General features: G+C 47.1%; 1 protein-coding gene across 1 annotated transcript; it reads left to right on the forward strand.

Annotated features, from left to right (window-relative positions):
* Nucleotides 1–10,789: 10,789 nt before the first annotated feature.
* LOC117436196 (ankyrin repeat domain-containing protein 18A-like) lies at nt 10,790–18,400 on the forward strand. The gene is made up of 12 exons (XM_034062907.1): nt 10,790–11,004; nt 11,565–11,679; nt 11,920–12,093; nt 12,181–12,287; nt 12,914–12,998; nt 14,309–14,527; nt 15,047–15,265; nt 15,790–16,008; nt 16,350–16,568; nt 17,093–17,311; nt 17,653–17,934; nt 18,350–18,400. The coding sequence occupies exons 1-12, from the start codon at nt 10,790–10,792 to the stop codon at nt 18,398–18,400; spliced, it is 2,124 nt and encodes a 707-aa protein (XP_033918798.1).
* Nucleotides 18,401–22,943: the final 4,543 nt, after the last annotated feature.

The raw sequence follows: 22,943 nt of genomic DNA on the forward strand, positions 1-22,943 counted from the left end.
TTTTCAGTCATTGTCTCTTCTTCTGCTATGAGCACCTGTAGCCCACCACTTCTCCTGGTGCTGCTGACTTTCCAAGCAGGAAAGCTGATGTTCCTCATCAATACTAAAGTCCTCACAACAACAGCAACAGTCCCTGCTGAGTCCCTCAGGGAGCTAGAGCTGTGATCTGAAACTCCCCAGGGCAATTAAACAAAACAAAACATACTTGTCCTTGTGACAGATTTGGGGTACCAGTTTACCAACTGGACAATAAGAAAAGTCCTATATTCCCCCCCTTTCCAGTTACTGCGTTGATGGTGGTATGTGGGGCAGCTTGACATTCTCTGGCTAGAGCTCAGAGGTGGGCTCAGAGCCCCCTGCCTCTCCTTCCAGAGGGATCTGGGGACCTGAGAGCACTGAGTAAATCCCAGAGGCTATACAAAAGGGATAGCTATAGGGAGATGCATCCACATTTTGATGTTATTTTTCCATCTTTCTCTGAAGGAAGTGTGATGCTTTTAGACTGTTGGGACTTTTAGACTTTGAGGACTGGATTTAAACAAGTCAGTCAAGTTGTTCAGGTCTTTAGCATATGTGCTAAGCTCAGCCAGTTGTACTTCATCCAAAGAAAGAATAAGAAGAGAAATTTTACACGGCAGGATAGGAGTAAACACAAAATACAATACTGAAATGAATGCAGTGGTTTAAAAAATTCTTCAAGCTAAAAACTCACTCTGTTAGCTGATTTGAGACATTGCAAACCAATCAAAGTGGTATAGAAAATTAGATTTCCGTACATGCTTTAATGCTTTCCATAACAATGTGTAGCTGCTAAATCTCATGAATCATACATGAGAAAAGCGAAGATCTCTGAGCACAACTGAAAAGCACTGAGCCACAAAGACACGGAGATTTTGGGCTGGTGAAAGTTGTTCCTCGAGGTCAGTGTCCTTGTGGATGTGTACAGCTGTCTCTGGTGCATGTGTTGTGGGGTAGCAGCTTCAGCGTGGAGGAAGCAGGCCCCTATGCTTGTTTCTCCTCCTGCTGAAAGTACAGAGCTCTCTTTTAGGCTCTTCTGCTGGCACAGCCCCATGAAGTGAGCCTGCTGCTGCTTGAGAACAAGATTTCCCAGCATGGGGGATGCAGACCTTTCCCAGGAAAGCTGTGCCCCTCCCTGCCTCTATGAACAGATGCCAGACCAGCCCCATTCTCTCCCAGTAGCAATTGCAACTCAGGGCTTCAGTCTTGTCTTGTTGCCTTTTGTGCAGCCATAGCCTCTCCCTTCATACAAAACTGTAGACAGGGAGGCACAGAAGAATTACACAGCAAATCTCAGCTCTACCTGGGAGGGCTAAGGCATCCCCAACCCTGCAGGTCAGGCTCTGTGAGATTTTGGCTGTGATCACCACTCCCTTAGCTCTTAGCTAGATTTAATCAAGCTGGAATGAAAGCCAGCTCTCCTGAGTTCAGTGCAATGTTAAATAGACTAAGATTTGACAAATGAGCTCCCCTAACACACATTACTGGAGGGAAGTTAGTTTAGGGTATCTCCTATCCCTCCATATTGCTGAGGAGTGCAGCATAGCAGAAATTCAGCAGCTTCTTTATGGCTTTTAGAGTTAATACAGCAAAGTGGTTGGAGTGCACAGGTTGGGACATTACTGTAACTAGCAAAAAAAAAAAAAAAGGCAAGAGATACATAAAAAAAGCATAACATTTAGAAAATAAACATTTTGGAGAGAAAAACAATTCTTCTGTACCTCTGCTGTAGGCATTCTCCAGAAGCAGTCTTCCCAGCCCAAGTCTACACTACAAAAAGGCATTATAGGCAACACCTGCCATAAATGCCTCTGGCTGGGATCAGGTTTTGTGTTGGTCTTCTGGGGAGGCCTTTTTGATGGATAATATGAAGAAAAGAGTATGAAGATATGTGCTGTTGAACTCTTTTCCACTTCAGCCAAATCATTACAGAGGTTGATGTAGCTTATGGGGATTGACTAAGCAAATACTGAATGTAGGTTAGCCAAGAAATGAATATACCTCTAGGTGGAACACTGACCACAAAATGCAGTGGCAGCTTCCATGGTAGCTCTTAGACTACTCTGGGCTGAAGTTTGGGTTTTTTTCCTCTTATTGTCTGATAGAAAGCAACTGTTTTTTAAATCACACATTGCTGTTTTAAAAAGGAGTATATAGCCATTGCTCTTCATGCTGTGGTTTACAGGCACATAAGCACAAAACACTTTGTAAGCTTAGTCGTTATTATACCTAATGATAAGCATTTAGGAATAGTTTATTAACATCTGGCAGTCATCAGCTTGCAAGTAATTTTAATACATCAATTCCAGAAAATTACTTTTTGATGCTAAATGAACACAAACATTAGCATCTATAATTGAAGGAATTTTTCCCAAATATCTTTATTCTTACATACATTACTAGTTTTCACTTTTTTTATGTGATTATTTTTAATTTCTTGTTGAACACACACTTTATAAAGGAAATTAATGTAGACTTCCTGTTATGAGCCAAAGGAAGTAAAAAACCCTAACAGATGGATACCTTAATGAGCATCTTCACAAATCCACATAATGATTTTTCATGTGGCCTTTATCAAGTGTGCATCTGCATTGTCTAGACCCTGCTTGCAGTTATAATTGAAACAAGGGGAACACAAAATCACAAAATGGAATATATAAACCTTTGGAATTAGTTTTAAGCAATGTTAAGTTCGATGGCTTTGTAACAGTAGCAGTGGTAAATTACTGAGGTGCATAATACATAGAAAAAAATAGAGTACATATAGAGAACATACTGGCACAAGATAAATCATTATAGTTGATGCAGTCTTAAGAAAAACAGTCTAGAAAAACAGGACGCAGGGATAAGGAGTACCTGTGAATAACAGGTGTGCAGGATAGGCTATGGGTAAACTAACTGATAAGTAGGAGGATAGGAGGGTTATTATGTCTCTGGTGCTAACGAACCAATTAAACTGGTACAAGCATCTACTGAGCATGCTTCAAAGGCTGCCAGAAGTGATGAAGATTGTTAGAAGAAGTAAACGACCCTCAGAGACCACCACCACAATTCTGTACGCATGCGGGGAGCTTTCTGGAAAGTGATGTAATCCATACGTAGCCTCATGAATATGTATGTATGCCCAGGGACTATATAAGGATGGCTTGTGTAGCAATAGGGAGACACACATTAGGAGGAGTTATCCCCCGTGTCTCCCAGCGCCACAATAAAGAATACCTGCTTGTCAGCTTGAAAACTTTGTTGGCAAGTTTGTTCCTGGAGTTTTCTCTGAATCATGCTACAGAGAATGTGGGTGATTGCATATTTGATATTCACAGCAGCCCTGCAGAGAAGGACTTCGGGGTATTGGTCAATGAGAAAATGAACATGAGCCGGCTTCAGTGTGCGCTCACAGCCCAGAAAGCCAACCGTATTCTGGGCTGCATCAAAAGAAGCATGACCAGCAGGTCAAAGGAGGTGATCCTGCCCCTCTACTCTGCTCTCATGGGACCTCACTTGGAGTATTGTGTGCAGTTCTGGTGTCCTCAACATAAAAAGAACATGGAAGTGTTGGAACAAGTCCAGAGGAGGCCACGAGGATGATCAGGGGACTGGAGCACCTCCTGTATGAAGACAGGCTGAGAAAGTTGTGACTGTTCAGCCTGGAGAAGAGAAGGCTGCATGGAGACCTCAGTACTGGAGCCTTCCAGTATTTGAAGAGGGCCTGTAAGGATGCTGGAGACAGACTCTTCATCAGGGACTGTAGTAAAAGCACAAGGAGAAGTTCAGATTAGATATAAGGAAGAAGTTCTTTACTGTGAGGGTGGTGAGGCACTGGAACAGGTTGCCCAGACAAGTGGTAAATGCTCCATCCCTGGCTGTGTTCAAGGCCAGAGCCTTGGATCATAGAATCACAAAATCCCAAGGGTCAGAAGGGACCTCAAAAGATCATCTAGTCCAGCCCCCCTGCAAGAGCAGGGTAACCTAAAGTACATCTGTCGTGGTTTAAACCCAAATCCGCATAGCTCGTTGACTCACTCCCCCCCTTGTTCCCCCAGTTCCCGGAGAGTTAGGAAGGAGAATCCAAAGAATGTAGCCTCCACAGGTTGAGATAAGAACAGTTTAATAGCTAAGGTATAACACAAATCACTACTACTACAAATAATAATGATAAAGCAAATAACAAGTGAAGAGAATACAACTTCTCACCAGCCACCGACCCATAACTTACCCCACCCTGCCCGACCGAGCACCGACCGATACCTCCTCCAACCCCCAGAGCTCCAGCCCTTCCGGGTTTCTCCTGGTTACATCCTGGGTATGACGCGCTATGGTATGGAATACCTCTTTGGCTAGCCTGGGTCAGGTGTCCTGTCTCTGCTTCCTCCTGGCCTCCCCTCCTCCCTGGCAGAGCATGAGGCTCAGAAAAGGCCTTGGACAAACCAAATATTTGAGCAGTAAAAAAAATACTTGCTATCAGCAACCGTTCCCAGCCTGAAAGTCAAAACACAGCACTGCACCAGCATCACACAGGAACTTGTCCAGGTGGGCCTTGAATATCTCCAATGTAGAAGACTCCACAACCTCCCTGGGCAACCTGTTCCAGTGCTCTGTCACTCTTACAGTAAAGAAGTTCTTCCTGATGTTAACATGGAACCTCCTATGCTCCAGTTTACACCCATTGCCCCTTGTCCTATCACTGGATATCACTGAAAAAAGCCTAGCTCCATCATCCTGACACCCACCCTTTACATATTTGTAAACACTCATGAGGTCAACCCTCAGTCTCCTCCAAGCTAAAGAGACCCAGCTCCCTCAGCCTCTCCTCATAAGGGAGGTGTTCCACTCCCTTCATCATCTTTGTGGCTCTGCGCTAGACTCTTTCAAGCAATTCCCTGTCCTTCTTGAAGTGAGGGGCCCAGAACTGGACGCAATATTCCAGATGTGGCCTCACCAAGGCAGAGTAGAGGGGGAGGAGCTGTTTAATATTAACTCAGCAACTTTATAGGGATTGGTCCATGGACTAAGAAATTATATATCTCTCTCTCTCTGTGAATGTATATATATATGTATATATGTTGTGGGGAGTGAATGTGATAAGATTTCCATGCAAAAGAGTTTGGGAATGAGCTCTGAGCCCTTGGTGCTTGACAAGCCCTGGGGCGTTCAGTTGAAACCTTGAAGGACAGGGAAGGTAAACAAAGCAAGCCTTGGGAGGAGGGGCCAGGATGTAGCTGCGGTGGGAATCCCAGTTGGAGGCCAGAGGCTGTGGGGGTTGTGAGAGGGTCTGCAACATTGTGATTGGACTCTTTACCTGGAGAGTTTTACAGGGGCCAGTGAGATTGAACATTGTATGTACATGCAGGTTGGGAAAGTACCGAACAAATGGCTTTGTGCTAATAACCGAGGATTTGAGTCTCTGCATTAACATGAGTCTGTGTCATGATATGCCACAAATGGTGCCCACCACGTGGAGCATGAAAATCATCAGTTGTCGATCCAGTGGCGTGGCTCAGCCGAACAGCTTGCTGAATTTAAGCAAAGGTGTACGCTGAAAGGAAGCGAATTCAAACAGCGTGGATTGCCTGTTGCAGGACAGGAGTAAGTGGCTGAGGATTATGGGGTCTGCTTTAACGAAGGAGCAGGGAAATGTTCAAGAAGTTTTTGCTATGATTCTTAAGCAGTGTGGGAAAAAAGTTGACAAGGAAGACTTGAAAAGTATCCTCTGGGCATGAAAAGTCAATCCATCTGTTGATTCCACTCATAGTTATACCCTGGAGATCTGGGACAAAATTGGAGTTAATTTGTGGGAAAAACTATCTCCTGTTCGGGCGCCAGTTATGGCCTGTCAAAGAGGGACTTCAGTTCTGGTAAAATCTGAAGACCTTTATTTCACATCTCTCATCCCTTTTAGAGTCTACTAAGTGCTAAGCAGTAACTTTCCACTCTTTTACTCCCTTATCATCCTGATTTAGCAAAACTACTAAGGGTTACAAATATTCACACTGTTTGGTCTGTCTTTGAGATGCACATTCCGCATTACCTTGCAAACCGCCTGCTTTGTTTTCCTGACCAATCTTTACCCTTCATTGTTCTCTTTACAGTTCCCAAGGCTTAGGCCCCACCAGGGCATTGACACCTGGTGTTTTCTTCACCGTTCCCAAGGCTTAAGCCAGACCAGGGCAATAACGCCTGGATCCATTTCGTTAACTATTTGTATCCGTCACCCGCAGTCAAACAACAGATTAATAAAATATGTCAGGTTATATTGGTACAAAGCGTTATCACTGGCTCTATTAAGAATTCAAACTAAACCTCAGTCAAAAGAAGAGGCTGACCCATGCAAAATTTTATATGGAAGACCATATCAGTCCCAGTTTAAAGGAGAAAGTCTTCAGAGACTGGGAGAAGGCTATCTCCGACAGTTTCTGATCAAGCTGGGAAAACAATTAGAAGAAACAAATAAGAGAATATTAGGGACAAGAGCGAGAGGTTTTGGTTATCCTATTCATCCTTCTAAGCCAGGAGATTGGGTTTTTATCGAGAATTTTGCAGGTGATCCCCTAGAAGAGGAGTGGACCATACCAGGTATTACTGACTACCTTCACAGCAGTGAAGATAAAGGAACAGCCTGCTTAGGTACATTACTCAAGAATCAAGAAGGCACCAGAACCACAAACACAGAACCGAGAAAAAGTATGGTGCGTCGAGTCTCCACGACCCACACATATGAGACTACATTGACCGTAATTTGGACTTGTATAATAATAGGTGTAGAAGCATGGAATCAAAATCTGTATCTAAGATTGATACAAAATGTTACAAATGCCTTATACAAGAGTGACTACTGGATCTGTACTCAGCTACCTAAACCAGGAGAGAGAATGGGTATTCCTTTAATTGGCCTCCCTATCCCCTTTAAGACAAATTGGAACAGATTCTGGAGAGATCCTGGTTATACCGACAAGAGCCATACAAATTTACAGGTTTTAAGGACACAAGCTTCAAAAATGTCAGAAGTTAAATGTGTAACCACTAACAAAACTCTTAATCAAGGCAACATGTCAGTAGGAAATTATCCATATTGCAGCTGGTCAATGCAACTTCACCTTCAAAAACCTTTCACTGGTTATTGGAATGTTCCTGAAGGGAAAGGGTGGTATTGGTTATGTGGAGAAAATGCCTATAAGGCTTTGCCTCCTAACTGGAAAGGGACATGCACACTAGATGTAGTGGTTCCAAAGTTGGTTCTGTAATCAATGATAGCTGTTCCTCCTATGTAGATCAAAGTGCAAGAATTACTACTGATCTAAAGGAAATGTGGAAACAAGTTAAAATGTTTCAGAAGGTGGCGCAGGACAACACCTCATGGGGGTTTGAGGAAATTTGGGAAAAACTAACATCGTGGGTACCCAGTCTCTCCTGGTTCAGAGAGTTGGTTTTTTACTGTATTTGTAATAATAGGAATGGTTGTAATTACATGTATAACAGTCCAACGCTCCTTTTGGTCTTGCAAACAAACCATGATGAACTATGACGAATGGAAGAGAAACAAAATAAAGCATCAAGTAGAAACAGGGAGATACTTTAGGACACTTTAAATAAAAATGAAATAACTCAGTTGCAAAAGAATTTGCAATAGGACAAGAAAAGGGGGAATTGAAGAATGGGGTTGATTGAAGAATAGGGCTGTAAATAAGTAACCTCAAGAACGTTAGGCTTTGTTAGGCACTACAATGAAAAGGAAATTACTAACATGAGCTTTGCCCGAATCACCTGGTGGTTACCGATATGACAACGATCCCAAGCCAAAGTGATGAAGAAATAACCACCAGGGGTCCAAAAGCCCACTACCACATTTTCGGATGCATACAGGAGGCATTCTCTCAAAAGTATGATGTAATGTATGTAATCTAATGAATATGTGTGTTTAAGGACAATATAATCAGTAATCTAATGAATACGTACGTTTAAAGACAATATAATCACAGGCTGGTTGATGCTTGGGAGAGACTCGCTTGGAGGAGCTATCCCCGGTGTCTCCTGGCACTACAATAAGGAATATCTGCTTCTCAACTTAAAACTTTGTTGGAGAGTTCCTGGAGTTTTCTCCGAATCAGCATGTTAAAAATTTCCCTCAGGTGCAGTGAAAAAGTAGTATTTCTGGTAAAATACTCACGTCAGCATTCTTAGCCCTCCTCAGTGGGCGAAGGGTTGAGTGTCAATGAGCAACAGTAACGACCCAGGTAAATGATTCCCCAACTTCATAAAATCTGAGGGTTTATGGACGCTGGGAGGTGTCCCTCCCAGAGGGAGACAACTGGGTGACAACATGCTGTGGTCCAGGACTGCTCAACAGGATTTTCTCTTGGGACCACTATTTATAGGGTGGTAAAATGATTGGCTTTAGTCAGCACAAATTTTCATCCTGGTATCATATCTTTGTCAGAGAATGATCTACCATTCAAAAGAGCTCCTGATAGGACAAGGGAGTATCCAGGCCTTCCTGTGCAGCAATTCCCGCCTTTGTTAGGCGATTAGAAGGAGTGGTCAGGGAGTGCCCAGCCATCCAACTCTGTGCATTTATGCAAAGGCTAACAGGAATTCTTGGGGAAACAGATGGGTCCAGGAGAGGGGTGGCGGGGAGGGGTAGGGGGACCCCCCCCTACGCCGTCTCCTCTGAACACTGGAGGCCAGTGACTAGCAGTGTACCCCAGGGGGGTCAATACTGGGTCAAGTCCTGTACAAAAGCTTCATTAGTGCTCTGGATGGTGGGGTACAGCGTACCCTCAGCAGGTCTCCTGATGGCACAACACTGGGAGGAGTGGCTGATACACCAGAGGGCTGAGGGACTGCAGCAGGCTGGAGAAATGGGCTGACAGGAGCAACACCCAGTTGAACAATGGATTAAAAGAACCCAGGCACCAACACGTACCTGCTGCATGCCACCAACGTGGACAGCAGCTTTGCAGAAAAGGATGCAGGGGTCCCGGTGGACACGCAGCTGACCATGTCATGGGGGGAGTGCGCTCCCAAATTAGAGTAGTGGGGGATGTAAGCAGCGGCAGCCTTCCCACGGGTAACCTAGGTGCTTAGGATAGGCTGTAAACCTTGGCGTATCTAGCCAATAGGGAGACAAGGGAGGGACTCTGCAGTCCCAGAGAGGGCATAAAAGGGTGAAGGCGTGTAACCACGGTGTGCCTACCCATTAGGACACCCGTTTTTGCGAAAACGGCTGATTAATTGCTGCTTTACTGTGTCCTGCCTTAAGCAGTGCTGGTAACTCAGAGCCACGCAGCCGGTCTCTAACTCTCCCTTCTTCCTCTCTCCTGCTCCCCCAGGGATGGGGAGGAGAGCGGAAAGAATGTTAGGACACTGTTGTGTCTAACCTGAGCCTTTACAACAACAGTTTTTAAGTTTCCAGCACCACCAAGTTGACCATGAGCCAGCAATGTGTCCTTGCGACAAAGGTGGAGCACGGTATCCTGGGTTGCCCTAGGAGAACTGTTGCCAGAAGTCAAGGGTGGTGATAACTTTAACCCAGCACTAGTGAGGAGAGTATTGTGTCGGGTTCTGGGTTCCTCAGTGCAAGACGGGCATGGACATCCTGCAGAAAGTACAACAAAGAACCACTCAGCTGATTGAGGGCCTGGAGTGTCTCAAATGAGGAGAGGCTGAGAGATCTGGGACTGTTCAGCCTGGAGAATTGAAAGCTCAGGGGGAATCTCATCAGAGTATTTAAGAACGTGAAGGGAGGGGTCCAGAGCTCTTTTCAGTGGTGTGCAGTGACAGGACAAGAGGTGATGGGCATAAACTGAAACACAGGACTTTGGCTCGAAACATCGGGAAACATGTTTTCACTGTGGGGGTGACTGAGTACTGCACACGTTGGCCAGGAAGGTTGTGGAGTCTCCATGCTTGGTAATACGCCAAAGCCCAGCTGGCTGCAGCCCTGGACACCTGGCTTTAGGTGATGCCGCTCAAGCAAAGGCTTTGGACCAGAGGACCTCAGCCGTTCTGTGATTCTTTGCAGGCGGCGAGCAGCAGCCTCCAGCACTGCGAGGCGGGGCCCTTGACCTGCCCAAGCTGGGCTGAGGCGGGCCCAAGCTGGGCTCTGACCCCGGCTTGAGCCGCATTTCAGAGATGTGTGTCCCGGCACCCTGGCCACGCGCTGAGACGGAACCCAAGAGAGGGTGCGGCAAGAGCCGCTCCAGCGTCTGCCACAGCCGAACCCCCCAGTCCCCAGAGCGCCCGGCATCCCTCACCGGCCTGCCCTCGATGCCCTGCCCGCCCCGCGGAGCCACCTTCACCCCCGCCCGCCAGGCGCCTGCGGGCCGGCCCCCGCCCCTCACGGCAGCACCACCCGCTCTGTGACGACCCCCCGCTGACGGCTCCCTCCCCGCCCTGTGACCACCCCTGATGACGACACCCCCTGCTCTGTGACGACCCCTGGTGACGGCCCCGAGCACGGCGCTATAAGGCAGGGCGCTGGAACGGGGCCTCTGCAGTCACCGCCGCTGAGCGAGTGGCAGCGTTTCTGGAGCCGAGGGCGCCGGTGCCTCTTTGACCCCAGCTCGGGGGCTCAAGGCCGCGACCGCTGCTCTACGGGAGCCCAGCTCCCCTGTGCCTTTCCTTGTCCTCCTCCCCCTTGGCTTTCCCACATCCTCCCCTTTGCCCTCGTCCTTGTTCTTGTGCTGTCCCTCCCGGAGCCCAGCAGAGTCCGCCGGGTGCCTCCTGCCGCTGGTCGCTCCCCGCAGCGCCGTGCCCGTGCCGCAGTACGCAGCGCAGCATGCAGGGGGTCGTGGCGTCCTCCCGCGAGTCAGGCTCTGCAGATGCCTCTGGGCAGCTTCCCACTGCCACCACCGCCTCCACTGCCTACGATCTCCGAGAGAAGAACCTGGGCAGGCTGCACCGTGCAGCTGCCCAGGGCGACTTGGCCTGGCTGAGGCGGTGGCGCTGGTGGCTGAAGAGAGTCGGCACTGACAAGCGAGACAAGCAGAAGCGGTGAGGGGCTGTGAGCTACTGATGGGACACCTTGGCTACTTCTGACAGGTGTTGTGGTGGGAGGCTCTGAGGCAAGCTCTGCTGGTCCTCAGCAGCCCCCAAGCCCAAGGAGTGTGGTGTGGACCTGCTGATCCAGCAAGAACATCAGCATGGCATGACCACCTGCCGTGGCAGCTTTTGGGTGCCATGTGGAAGCGGCTCCCCTTGAGGCTTTGTGTGGGGTCACATTCGGGTTAATCGCTTCAAAAGAGAGATGTGCCCTGTCAGCTGGGAGTGTGAGCTCGAGAGCTTTTCATTGCTTGTAGCCAGCGGGTTGGCTCAAATGTTGTTGGACGTGCACGCTGCCAACCTGTCGCTTTGTCGTGGTCTCCCAGCAGGGTTTGTTTTGGGGTTGCTCAGGTACCACCGGTTCTCTTCCGCCCTGTGGATGATCAGCACAGGATGGCAGCAGCAACAAGCGAGAAGAACAGAGTCTAGGCAGGGTCCCCAGGGCTGCGTGGCAACACAGCTTTGGCTCTTTCGTTGTCTGCCTATGTTAAGTTCATGCGTTTACTTCTTAGGACACCCCTGCATCTCGCTTGTGCGAACGGCCATGTGGATGTCGTCAAATATCTAGTGCAAAAGAACTGCCAGCTGAACCTTGTTGACCGTTTGAAGAGGTCGCCGCTGATGACGGTATGACAAATATGTTATGCTCTTGTAAGCTGGGTTTATTGATGGTGCATTAAATGAGAGGTGTCTGGCAAGATTCTTGACACAGGCCTGCGTAGAAACATGCATGTCGTACTCAGCACGGAAGAGGCATGCGTTAGCTAATCTTTGAAGATGTCCTCCTTGCCCAGAGTTTGGAAGCTGGGCAAGTTGTGACGGTGGCACATAAATACTGAAAGTCTTTCCCATATGTGTTGATCCTAGGCAGTAGAGTGCCGGCAAGAGAAATGTGTGGCTATACTGCTGGAGCATGGTGCTGACCCGAATCTGGCTAATGCTGATGGCAACACTGCCCTTCACCTGGCTGTCCTGTCTACTAATACAACTGTAGCAGGGCTCTTACTTGAGCATAATGCCAATATTGATGCTCAGAACAAGGTAACCTTGGCATTTGGTAAAGCTGCACTTTTGAAAAGGTGCCAAACTCGTCTGTGTTTTTCTAAATGGAATTATTTATTCTTTCAGGATGGTCATACCCCCTTTCATCTTGCTGTCTCCAGACATCAGGAGGAGATGGTAGAGTTTCTTCAGAAAAAAGGAGCTGACAGGCATGCTCAAGATCAGCAGGAAAGGTGGGGGTTTGTCAAAATGACACGTAGGTCTCCTTAGTCATCTGTAAGTGTGGCTGATGAGAGGCGTGGGCATGAGTTTTGAAAGCGAAGGAGACAGAGGGAAAGAGTCCCCTGGAGTGACTGGTAAAAGCAGGTCTGCATCTGACTGCTCTCATGCCTCAACTGTTCTCGTACTTTCCCCATGGGAGACTGCAAAAAAGCATCATCCCACAGATGCAGACCCGGACCCTGCAGGAAACGTGCCATTAGCTCAGTAGCACCCCTGCTTTGCAGAAGGGGGCTTTTTACGTAGGGGCATAGCTGATGCTGCATAAGTGTTGTCAATGGAAGTGTTGGGAGAAAGAGAGGTAACACTGTGCAACAGGCAAGGTGCCAGAAGAACTGCAAAGGCGGGTTGCTTTGTACTCATCCTGGGGGAAGGGAAGTCTTTCATTCATTTCACATGAAATTTGGACCCTCCAGGTGATCTGTGGCACAGGAATACTGTTTTTTCTCAGTAATCCCCAGCGTGCCAAGTCCATTAAGGTGAAGCAAAGCCACGCCTGTGCTGTTTAAGTAGGAGTATGTGAAAGAGGATGGTTCTTCCTGGGCTTCATCTTTTTTTTTTTGACCAATTTGCTGTGTAGTACGAAGACACAACAGGATGGAGCTATGAGCAATGGAACGGTACATGAAGAGAGAAAGATGGAGTCCAAGGCCATTTCAGAGGATGTAAGTAAAACCAGCTGCTCTGAAACAGCCAGTGAAGGCAGTGGGTTAAGAAGAAAGGTGAGCTCTGGTTTGTTTAGGGCTATTGTTGTAGAAGCCCAGTCAGTAAAGCAGAACCACGCAGCCACTCACTCACTGCCCCCTTCTTTCCTCCCCCACTCCGAAAGGGATGGGGAGGAGAACCAGAAGAATGTAAATCCCAAGGGTTGAGATGAGAACAGTCCAATAACTAAGGTACCACACAAAACTACTACTACTACCACTAATAATAATAATAATGATAAGAGAAATAACAAGGGGAGAGAATACAAAACCAAAAGAGGAAAAGGTAAAAAACAATGAAAACAAGCGATGCACAATACAATTGCTCACCACCCTCCGACTGATATCCAGCCCGACCCAAGCAGCGATATGGGTCTTCCGGGTAACTCCCCCAGTTTATATACTGGGTATGACGTGCTGTGGCAGTTTATATACTGGGTGTGACCTCCTGTGGTATGGAATACCCCCTTGACAGGTGTCCTGTCTCTGCTTCCTCAGTAGCAGTAGAGTTCCACAAAGTGCTTTTGTGCTTGCTCTGGCTGTTCAGTAACATGTAACGTTTTATCTACTCTGCTCATTGCTCAGCTCTATTGCTAAAGCAGCCACGTTTCAGAGCTATGCTTGTTTTCAGAAGTTGTTACTGTACAGAGTCAACTGCCTTTGCAGTGGCTCATTTTTACTCCAAAAGTAAGGTTTTTGTGTGACTGTTGGAAAAGACCTTATATTTCAATGACATGGAAGGGCATTATGTTTAGGTGGTGTTAATTCTCAAGTTTCTACTTTCTCTTAAGGCACTCTCCCAAGTGCTTACTTATGCTAGTTTTGTCGACTTTTTGTTGTTGTTGTGCATGTTTCTTAAACAAAAGACAGGACATGATGATTTACATTAACTTGGTGTAGAAAAGGTATGTTTCCAAAGCTGGAGGAAGAGGAAGACGTAGCTACAGATGAGCATTGGGATTCTTTGCAAGTCTGGTATTTCCCACAGTTTTTTGAAAATAATCTGCAGCTTTGACCGAAAAAGAATACATCTTCCTCCACGACTGCTGTAAAAGCTGCCTTCTGACCACTACTTAATAATGTTTAAGTGCAATGGAAAACATAGCGTATCTGTATCTCGTCCTGTCAGTTCTGTAATGAAATTTTGACTGTGATGACAGCATATAAAACTACCTCTAAAGCATGATACACGGTTCCTGAGGAAACCAGAAGGGCCTAGGCATGGGTGTGTTTGATTTCCCATGAGCATCTCAAAATTTTTTCCCCCACAGGTGGCTGACATTTCCCAGAAGTTGGAGAAAGAGTCTAAAAACTGCACACAGATAGAAGCACAAAATAGCGATTTGCAAGAACAGTCGTCCATCGTGTGTCTGAAAAGTGAAATACTGGAGGAGAGTGAATGCCAGCTGAAAGAAGAGGTGTCTATGCTCAAGCATGATATTGACACTAACTTGGTGGATCGCAGCCAGGTGGAGCAGCACAAAACAGAGGTAAAGGAACAAGCTGCACAAGGAAAAAGACATGAAATGTAAAAAGTCAATCTCGTTTTGCAGGTTTTCTCACGTGTCTGTGGTTGCTATTATACATTTGTTATGGTCATCATTTTCTAGTATTTTATCTTTGGTGCCTGATTCCATGTGTTAGTGCTGTCTTTCCTGGAGTGTGGTGGGAGAAGGGTATATGGCTGGGCCAGAGTACTCACTGAGTAAAGCTAGGCCTTGAAACTGAATACGTGCAAGTGACTGATGGGGAGAGATGAGCCCTGAGACCTCTCTTAAGAACAAGCTGAGTGGGAGGCAGTTTGGGTTTTGTTTTTCTAAATGGTGTCACTGTTTTCCATGACACAATGTGGAACCTGAGAAATAATGTGAAAGCTGTTCGTGTTTGAAAAGAAGTTCCTGGCTTCACTTTAGTTTTGATATTGAGTTAGCAGATGGTAATTACAGTCTTGAGGGTCAATCCCTTCATCTGTTTCCTCCCTCTGCCCCCCTCCACCCTGCTGTCTACAGGTGGATGACCTTTCCCAGAAGTTGGAGAAAGAGTCTAAAAACTGCACACAGATAGAAGCACAAAATAGCGATTTGCAAGAACAGTCATCCACCGTGTGTCTGAAACGTGAAATACTGGAGGAGAGTGAACGCCAGCTGAAAGAAGAGGTGGGTATGCGCAAGCATCTTATCGACACTAACATGGTGGATCGCAGCCAGATGGAGCAGTACAAAAGAGAGGTAAAGGAACAAGCTGCACAAGGAAAAAGACATGAAATGCAAAAGTCAATCTCATTTTGCAGGTTTTCTCACATGTGTCTGTGGTTGCTATTGTACATTTGTTATGGTCATCATTTTCTAGTATTTTATCTTTGGTGCCTGATTCCGTGCATTAGTGCTGTCTTTCCTGGAGTGTGGGTGGTGGGAGAAGGGAATATGGCTGGGCCAGAGTACTCACTGAGTAAAGCTAGGCCTTGAAACTGAATATGTGCAAGTGACTGATGGGGAGAGATGAGCCCTGAGACCTCTCTTAAGAACAAGCTGAGTGGGAGGCAGTTCGGGTTTTGTTTTTCTAAATGGTATCACTGTTTTCCATGACACAATGTGGAACCTGAGAAATAATGTGAAAGCTGTTCGTGTTTGAAAAGAAGTTCCTGGCTTCACTTTAGTTTTGATATAGAGTTAGCACATGTTAATTACAATCTTGAGGGTCAATCCCTTCATCTGTTTCCTCCCTCTGCCCCCCTCCACCCTGCTGTCTACAGGTCGGTGACCTTTCCCAGAAGCTGGAGAAAAAGTGTAAAAAATGCAGACAGATAGAAGCACAAAATCACGATTTGCAAGAACAGTTGTCCAACTTGCTTCTGAAATGTAAAGTACTGGAGAAGACTGAACGCCAGCTGGCAAGAGAGTTGGTTGACCTCAAAGGTCATTTGGAGAAAAACATGGTGGATCGCAGCCAGGTGGAGCAGTACAAAAGAGAGGTAAAGAAACAAGCTGCACAAGGAAAAAGACATGAAATGCAAACAGTCAATCTTGTCTTGCAGGTTTTCTCACATGTGTCTGTGGTTGCTATTATACATTTGTTATGGTCATCATTTTCTAGTATTTTATCTTTGGTGTGTGATTCCATGCATTAGTGCTGTCTTTCCTGGAGTGTGGTGGGAGAAGGGAATATGGCTGGGCCAGAGTACTCACTGAGTAAACCTAGTTCCTGGCTTCACTTTAGTTTTGATACTGAGTGAGCAGATGGTAATTACAGTCTTGAGGGTCAATCCCTTCATCTGTTTCCTCCCTCTGCCCCCCTCCACCCTGCTGTCTACAGGTGGATGACCTTTCCCAGAAGCTGAAGAAAAAGTCTAAAAAATGCACACAGATAAAAGCACAAAATCGCGATTTGCAAGAACAGTTGTCCGACGTGTGTCTGAAACGTGAAATACTGGAGGAGAGTGAACGCCAGCTGAAAGAAGAGGTGTCTATGCTCAAGCATCATATCCACAGTAACATGGTGGATCGCAGCCAGATGGAGCAGTACAAAAGAGAGGTAAAGGAACAAGCTGCAAAAGGAAAAAGACATGAAATGCAAAAGTCAATCTCGTTTTGCAGGTTTTCTCACATGTGTCTGTGGTTGCTATTATACATTTGTTATGGTCATCATTTTCTAGTATTTTATCTTTGGTGCCTGATTCTGTACATTAGTGCTGTCTTTCCTGGAGTGTGGGTGGTGGGAGAAGGGAATATGGCTGGGCCAGAGTACTCCCTGAGTAAAGCTAGGCCTTGAAACTGAATACGTGCAAGTGACTGATGGGGAGAGATGAGCCCTGAGACCTCTCTTAAGAACAAGTTGAGTGGGAGGCAGTTCGGGTTTTGTTTTTCTAAATGGTATCACTGTTTTCCATGACACAATGTGGAACCTGAGAAATAATGTGAAAGCTGTTTGTGTTTGAAAAGAAGTTCCTGGCTTCACTTTAGTTTTGATATTGAGTTTTCAGATGGTAATTACAGTCTTGAGGGTCAATCCCTTCATCTGTTTCCTCCCTCTGCCCCCCTCCACCCTGCTGTCTACAGGTGGATGACCTTTCCCAGAAGCTGAAGAAAGAGTCTAAAAAATGCACACAGATAAAAGCACAAAATCGTGATTTGCAAGAACAGTTGTCCACCATGTGTCTGAAACGTGAAATACTGGAGGTTAGTGAATGCCAGCTGAAAGAAGAGGTGGCTATGCTGAAGCATGATATCGACACTAACATGGTGGATCGCAGCCAGGTGGAGCAGTACAAAAGAGAGGTAAAGGAACAAGCTGCACTAGGAAGAAGACATGAAATGCAAAAAGTCAATCTCGTTTTGCAGGTTTTCTCACATGTGTCTATGGTTGCTATTATACATTTGTTATGGTCATCATTTTCTAGTATTTTATCTTTGGTGCCTGATTCCGTGCATTAGTGCTGTCTTTCCTGGAGTGTGGTGGGAGAAGGGAATATGGCTGGGCCAGAGTACTCACTGAGTAAACCTAGTTCCTGGCTTCACTTTAGTTTTGATACTGAGTTAGCAGATGGTAATTACAGTCTTGAGGGTCAATCCCTTCATCTGTTTCCTCCCTCTGCCCCCCTCCACCCTGCTGTCTACAGGTGGATGACCTTTCCCAGAAGCTGAAGAAAAAGTCTAAAAAATGCACACTGATAGAAGCACAAAATCGCGATTTGCAAGAACAGTTGTCCACCGTGTGTCTGAAACGTGAAATACTGGAGGAGAGTGAACGCCAGCTGAAAGAGGAGGTGGCTATGCTCAAGCATCATATCGACACTAACATGGTGGATCGCAGTCAGATGGAGCAGTACAAAAGAGAGGTAGAGGAACGAGCCACACAGGAATTAGTACGAAAACTAGAAGAAGTCAGTCTGGTTTTGCAGGTAAGTGGATTTTTCATACGTGGCTGTAGTTTCTATTACAGATTTCCATTATGGTCATAATTTTCTAGTATTCTAGTTTTGATGCCTGATTTGATGTGTTTGTGCTGTCTTTCCTGGAGTATGGTGGGAGAAGGGAATATGGTTGGGCAGGAGTGCTTTTATGTGCGTGCAATGTGCAGGCAGTTCCCTGAATCGACAGCTTGCCCAAGGTAGATTTCCATTTTGCAGGTTTTCGGTAGTATGGCTGCATACTGGTCTTGTTCTCACTGCTCATCCTTGACTGGGTGTTGCAATTTACAGGAATCCTTTTCTCCATGCCAGAGACAGTGTTCTTTCATGAGTAGCTTTGGTGAAAAATAGTGCTAAGAGGGGGGTTCTTTCTGAATGAAAAAATTATCTTGTGTGGTGTTTCCAGGGTTCTGCCTTTATGGCTGATGATAGTGAGGAGGCATGCTTGCCTCAGTGAGTAAAACTGGGCTCCTGAAATTCAGTATATGCAATTTACTAGCAGGGAGAGTTCTCTTTTCCTTTGTGGTTGTTGAAATTTCATTATCTGCTTCAGACACAGGGAGTTTCCGAGGATAGATTAGAACATGTCAGAAGCAGTCTTTATGACATGAGATGCAGATTAAGAGATCTTCAATATCAAATGGAAAACGTGCAAAACAGCTATCAACAGAGTGATTTGCAACAAAAATCCCTGCGTGCAGAACTGCATATATACAAAAAGTGGTATTTTGAGGAAGCCAAGTCCAGAAAAAGACTTTAGAAAAAGGTGAGTGCATGTTTTTTTGGAGTGGTAACAAGATACTACTTTTTCCTCATGCATTTTCCTCCTAAAAACCCTCTCCTACATCTCGTCAGTATTATGTACGTAAGTGTAAGATGACGCATTTGTTACGAAAGTACCTTCAGTGACAGTGAAGATCTGTATGAAAGTCCAGTTGAGTGTCCAACTGAACTGGGACATCTTGGCAACACTTTTGACACTGAACACTAATCTGTGTGTAGGAAGAACCATCCGAAGCAAGACCAGGGCCTCAGTGATACCAAGAATCATGGCTGAAGCCTATGTGGAAAATACGGCATTTTGAAATAGTGTTCTCAGCTACTGCTAAAGAGTATCCACAAGCAAAGTCATGTTTTTTAGCCTAAAGTTAGAATCCATTTATAGATCCAAACCATATGGTCTAATATACTGAAACAACTGCTAATGATCATTTTGCTTGTGACAGGTGATTCAGGAAGTTGTGTGCTGCGCTTCTTGGTCCTCAGCAGCCCTCCCTTAAGGCGAAAGGAGTCTGTTACGACACACAACCCACTGATACAGCGAGAATGGGATAAATACATAAATGTATTGGCTTTCGGAAATCAGAGGTTTGGTTATGTGGATATAACTGTATGAGTTTACAATAACAAGAACAAAGCTGGCATTTCGTTCCAAGCTGGCATTTAATAAACTGTGCAGTCTAGCACGTGTCTTTGTTTTCTTCTGCTCCCCCTTCTGGGTCTGCATCTCCTGTCCCCTGCTCATGCAGCTGTCCCACGTTTTTCCCTCCGCTTGCCCCTGGTACAGACTAAGACCTGTCTGATTGCTGCAGAATGGCAACAGCTGCTAGGACCGTTGTGACTGCCATTTTAGAACTGCTGCATTTTGTCACAGAGTTTGAGTTCTTTGGACCTTGCTGGTATGGAGAGGAGAGCTGTATTTTTGAAGAGGCCTTCAGGCTTTCTTCCTGGCAGTCTGTTAAGAGTTCTCCGTCTGCTCTGGCAGTCAGTCATGCAGACTTCTTGGAAGATGAGAGAGAAGCAAGGCCTTAAGTCTGAGGAGAACTCCCCTCTGCTCACCCCAGCTCCGTTCACAGCCGTCACAGCCTCCACTTCCTCCTTCTCGTCGCCGCCCGCGCGAGGCTGGTCGTGGTGGGGGCCGTGTCCCTGAGCCTGTAGCGGTCGGCGGGAGAAGGAGCTCCGCCCCCAGCCGCTGTACCGTGCCGGGGCCGCCCCCGGCTCTTCGGCTCTTCGCTCGGGTCTCGGCGGAGCTCGCAGAGGTGCTTCCTGCTCCCTGAGGTGGGAGTGTGCCCGCGTTCCTGCCGCGGCATGAAGAGGATTTTCGCGTTCGGGAGGAAGAGGAAGGGGCAGCCGCCCCTCGCCAGCGCCTCAGCGCCTCGTCCCGCCGGTGCGTGCGATCTCTGGCAGAAGGCTCTGGACAAACTGCACCGCGCGGCCGCCTGCGACGACCTGGCCCAGGTGCGGCAGGGGCTGAAGAAGCGCGGCGTCGACGGGCGGGACAAGGCGGAGCGGGAAGGGGGGAGCGGTGGAGGGAGAGCGCTGAGGCGGGGTCGGGAGGCTCAGCGGTGCCAGGAGCAACCGCAGCCCCCGGCAGCAGCTCAGCGGCCCTGGGGTCGAACGGCCGCTGCAGTGCGGGGAGCGAGAGGGCCGTTTGCAGCCGAGCTCAACCTTCGGCTGGCTGCGGGAGTCGGTCTTGTGCTGGCAGAAGCCCTTAAATTCGGCCTGGCATCCAGCTGTTGCCTGTTGCGGTGCCTGAAGGTAGCGGACATAGTCTCAGGTCCTTAGGACCTTAGTACAAAAGGTGTAAGAAAAGCAGAATAGAAAAACAGGACCTGGGGGTGAGAAATATCTGGGACTAGCAGCTGTCCGGGATGGGCACAGCAAAACTAACTGATAAGTAAAAGGACAGGATGATTGCTGTTTGTGGTGTTAATAAACCCTTTAAGCTTGTGTAAACATCTCCTGGGGAGCATCTGGGACTAGCAGATGTCCAGGATGGGAGCTACTGATAAGTAGAAGGGGAAGATGATTGCTATGTCTGTAATGTTAATTAAGCTGGTGATGAGGATTGCTGAGAAAGGGAAAGGGCCCTTAAAGACCACAATCACATTTTTGTATGCATGCGGGAAACTTTCTGGGAAATGATGTAATATGCCCAGTGACCGTATAAGGATGGCCTGTACAGCAGTACGGGGGCACACGTTAGGAGGAGCTATCCCCCGTGTCTCCCGGCGCCGCAGTAACGAATACCTGCTTGTCAACTTGAAACTCCGTTGGTGAGTTTGTTCCTGGTGTTTTCTCCGAATCAAGAAGTCCTGGACTGTGGCATAGCTCCCAGTGATCCATCGTAAGCAGAAGGGATTCAGCTTCAGTTTCTGGCTCTTGTATGTGTCAACCCTCTAATGACTTTTCTGAAATGACTCAGAGTCAAAACTTCTGTGATGTTCTGAAGAGATCCGGGTTTCACCAGAGTAGCTCAGCTCCCTAGGCTGTCTGTCCTGAGGATTGGACTTCTGCCAGCCAGCTAGCTTGCTGCCTCAAAAAGGCCTAGATGTGTAGGAGAAGCAGGGAAATATGGAAATAGCTGCTGAATGTTTCTGTGTTTCCCCTGTACACTACACCCTCCATGAGGGTTGCAGGCCCAGCAGTGCTTGTGGGTGTGATGGGAGTTGTGAGTGACCACCAGATGTAGTTGTGTGTCAGAGTTTCATCGGGTCCTCCGACCCCTGGAAGAGTTGATATCACTGAAAATAGAAGTGAAGAATAGGAAGTGTGGGTAGTAATGGCTGAAATGTGTGTTTTGGTCATATGAATAGCTCGTTTCTGGTCCTTGGGACCTCCAAAAGCAAAATCCTGTACCAGGGATGAGGCAAGTATCACACCTACGGGCTCCTTCCATAAAATGGGTTCTGTAGCGCATAGGACCTCCCAGAAAATGCACTTTGAACAGCATCAGTTAGGAGCAGGCTTTTTTTCAGAGGTGGTCTACCAAAGTGTTCAGCCTTGCAGAAAGACATGTGCAAACCTCAGCCCAGAGTTGGAAGTACTGTAGGTGTGATGCTGGCTGGTCATGAATCCTGGATCAAAGCTAATAGCTAAGAGATTGTCGTGGTTTAAACCAAGTTCCCCAACTCCCGGAGAGTTAGGAAGGAGAATCCAAAGAATGTAGCCCCCACGGATTGAGATAAGAACGGTTTAATTGCTAAGGCACAACACAAAACCCCTACTGCCATTTACTACTACAAATAATAATGATACAGCAAACAACAAGTGAAGAGAATACAACACCCCACCAGCCACCAACCCATAACTCTCACCACCCTGCCCGACCGAGCACCAAGTGCTACCTCCTCCATTTCCCCCCAGCGCTCCACCCCTTCCGCTCTCTCCCAGTTGCATCCTGGGCATGACGTGCTATGGTATGGAATACCTCATTGGTTAGCCTGGGTCAGGTGTCCTATTTCTCCTTCCTCCCGGCCTCCCCTCCTCCACCTGGCTGGAAAAAACCTTGAACAAAAACACCCTCAAAACATACTCAAACCATGACATTATCCACCCCTTATTCCATACCATTCACGTCATGCCCAGAACCCCCATTTTCAATACAACATCACTCTTAAGTCCACCCCTCGATCATGAGACATCTCTATGTTGCATCTCTGGAATTATGGCCTGAAGTATCTGGGCCCACCAGGCTCAAAATCATTCACCGTCCCCTTCAGCAGTTCTACAGCTTGCTGCTGGGGACTCCATACAGCTGCCTTCCACCTCCAATGCTTCCAAAGCACTGGAGGGGCCCAGTGGATCAGATACCTGGCCATACTGTCCCACATGCCCTGCCACTCTTGACTGTCCAGCCTTGGGGACAGTCTCCTGGTGCTCCTATATCCTTGTCTAACCCTAGACAAGACCCAAACCTGACTCTGCTTAACTTTTGGGATCAGACAAAATGATTGTGGATAGAACACACTCTGTGTGTGTGCCACCATGCTGATCCCTATCACAATCAGCAGGCAGGTCCCAAGGGCACCCAAAAGCCATTCATAACCATCAGAACTCTCAGGTGCTGCTGCTGCACTTGTCACTGGGGCTGATGTAGCTGCCCTGCTCGCCAGTTCTCCCACCACCAGCTTCTCTTTTCTTGAGTCCAGATCTTCCTCCTCTGCCTTGCTGGGAAATGCTGCATGGTCTCCTGTATCCTGCTGGGGCTCGGCGGGTGA

This window comes from Melopsittacus undulatus, chromosome 5 (genome assembly GCF_012275295.1).
Source record: "Melopsittacus undulatus isolate bMelUnd1 chromosome 5, bMelUnd1.mat.Z, whole genome shotgun sequence".
In the NCBI taxonomy this organism is placed as follows: Eukaryota; Metazoa; Chordata; class Aves; order Psittaciformes; family Psittaculidae; genus Melopsittacus; species Melopsittacus undulatus.

Bases quoted from the DNA above. Each gene is read 5' to 3' on its own strand.
- LOC117436196 (XM_034062907.1), top strand. From the start codon at position 10,790: ATGCAGGGGGTCGTGGCGTCCTCCCGCGAGTCAGGCTCTGCAGATGCC. The intron at 11,005-11,564 runs GTGAGGGGCTGT...TTTACTTCTTAG, and splicing joins AAGCGAGACAAGCAGAAGCG to GACACCCCTGCATCTCGCTT. The intron at 12,288-12,913 runs GTGGGGGTTTGT...TTTGCTGTGTAG, and splicing joins GCTCAAGATCAGCAGGAAAG to TACGAAGACACAACAGGATG.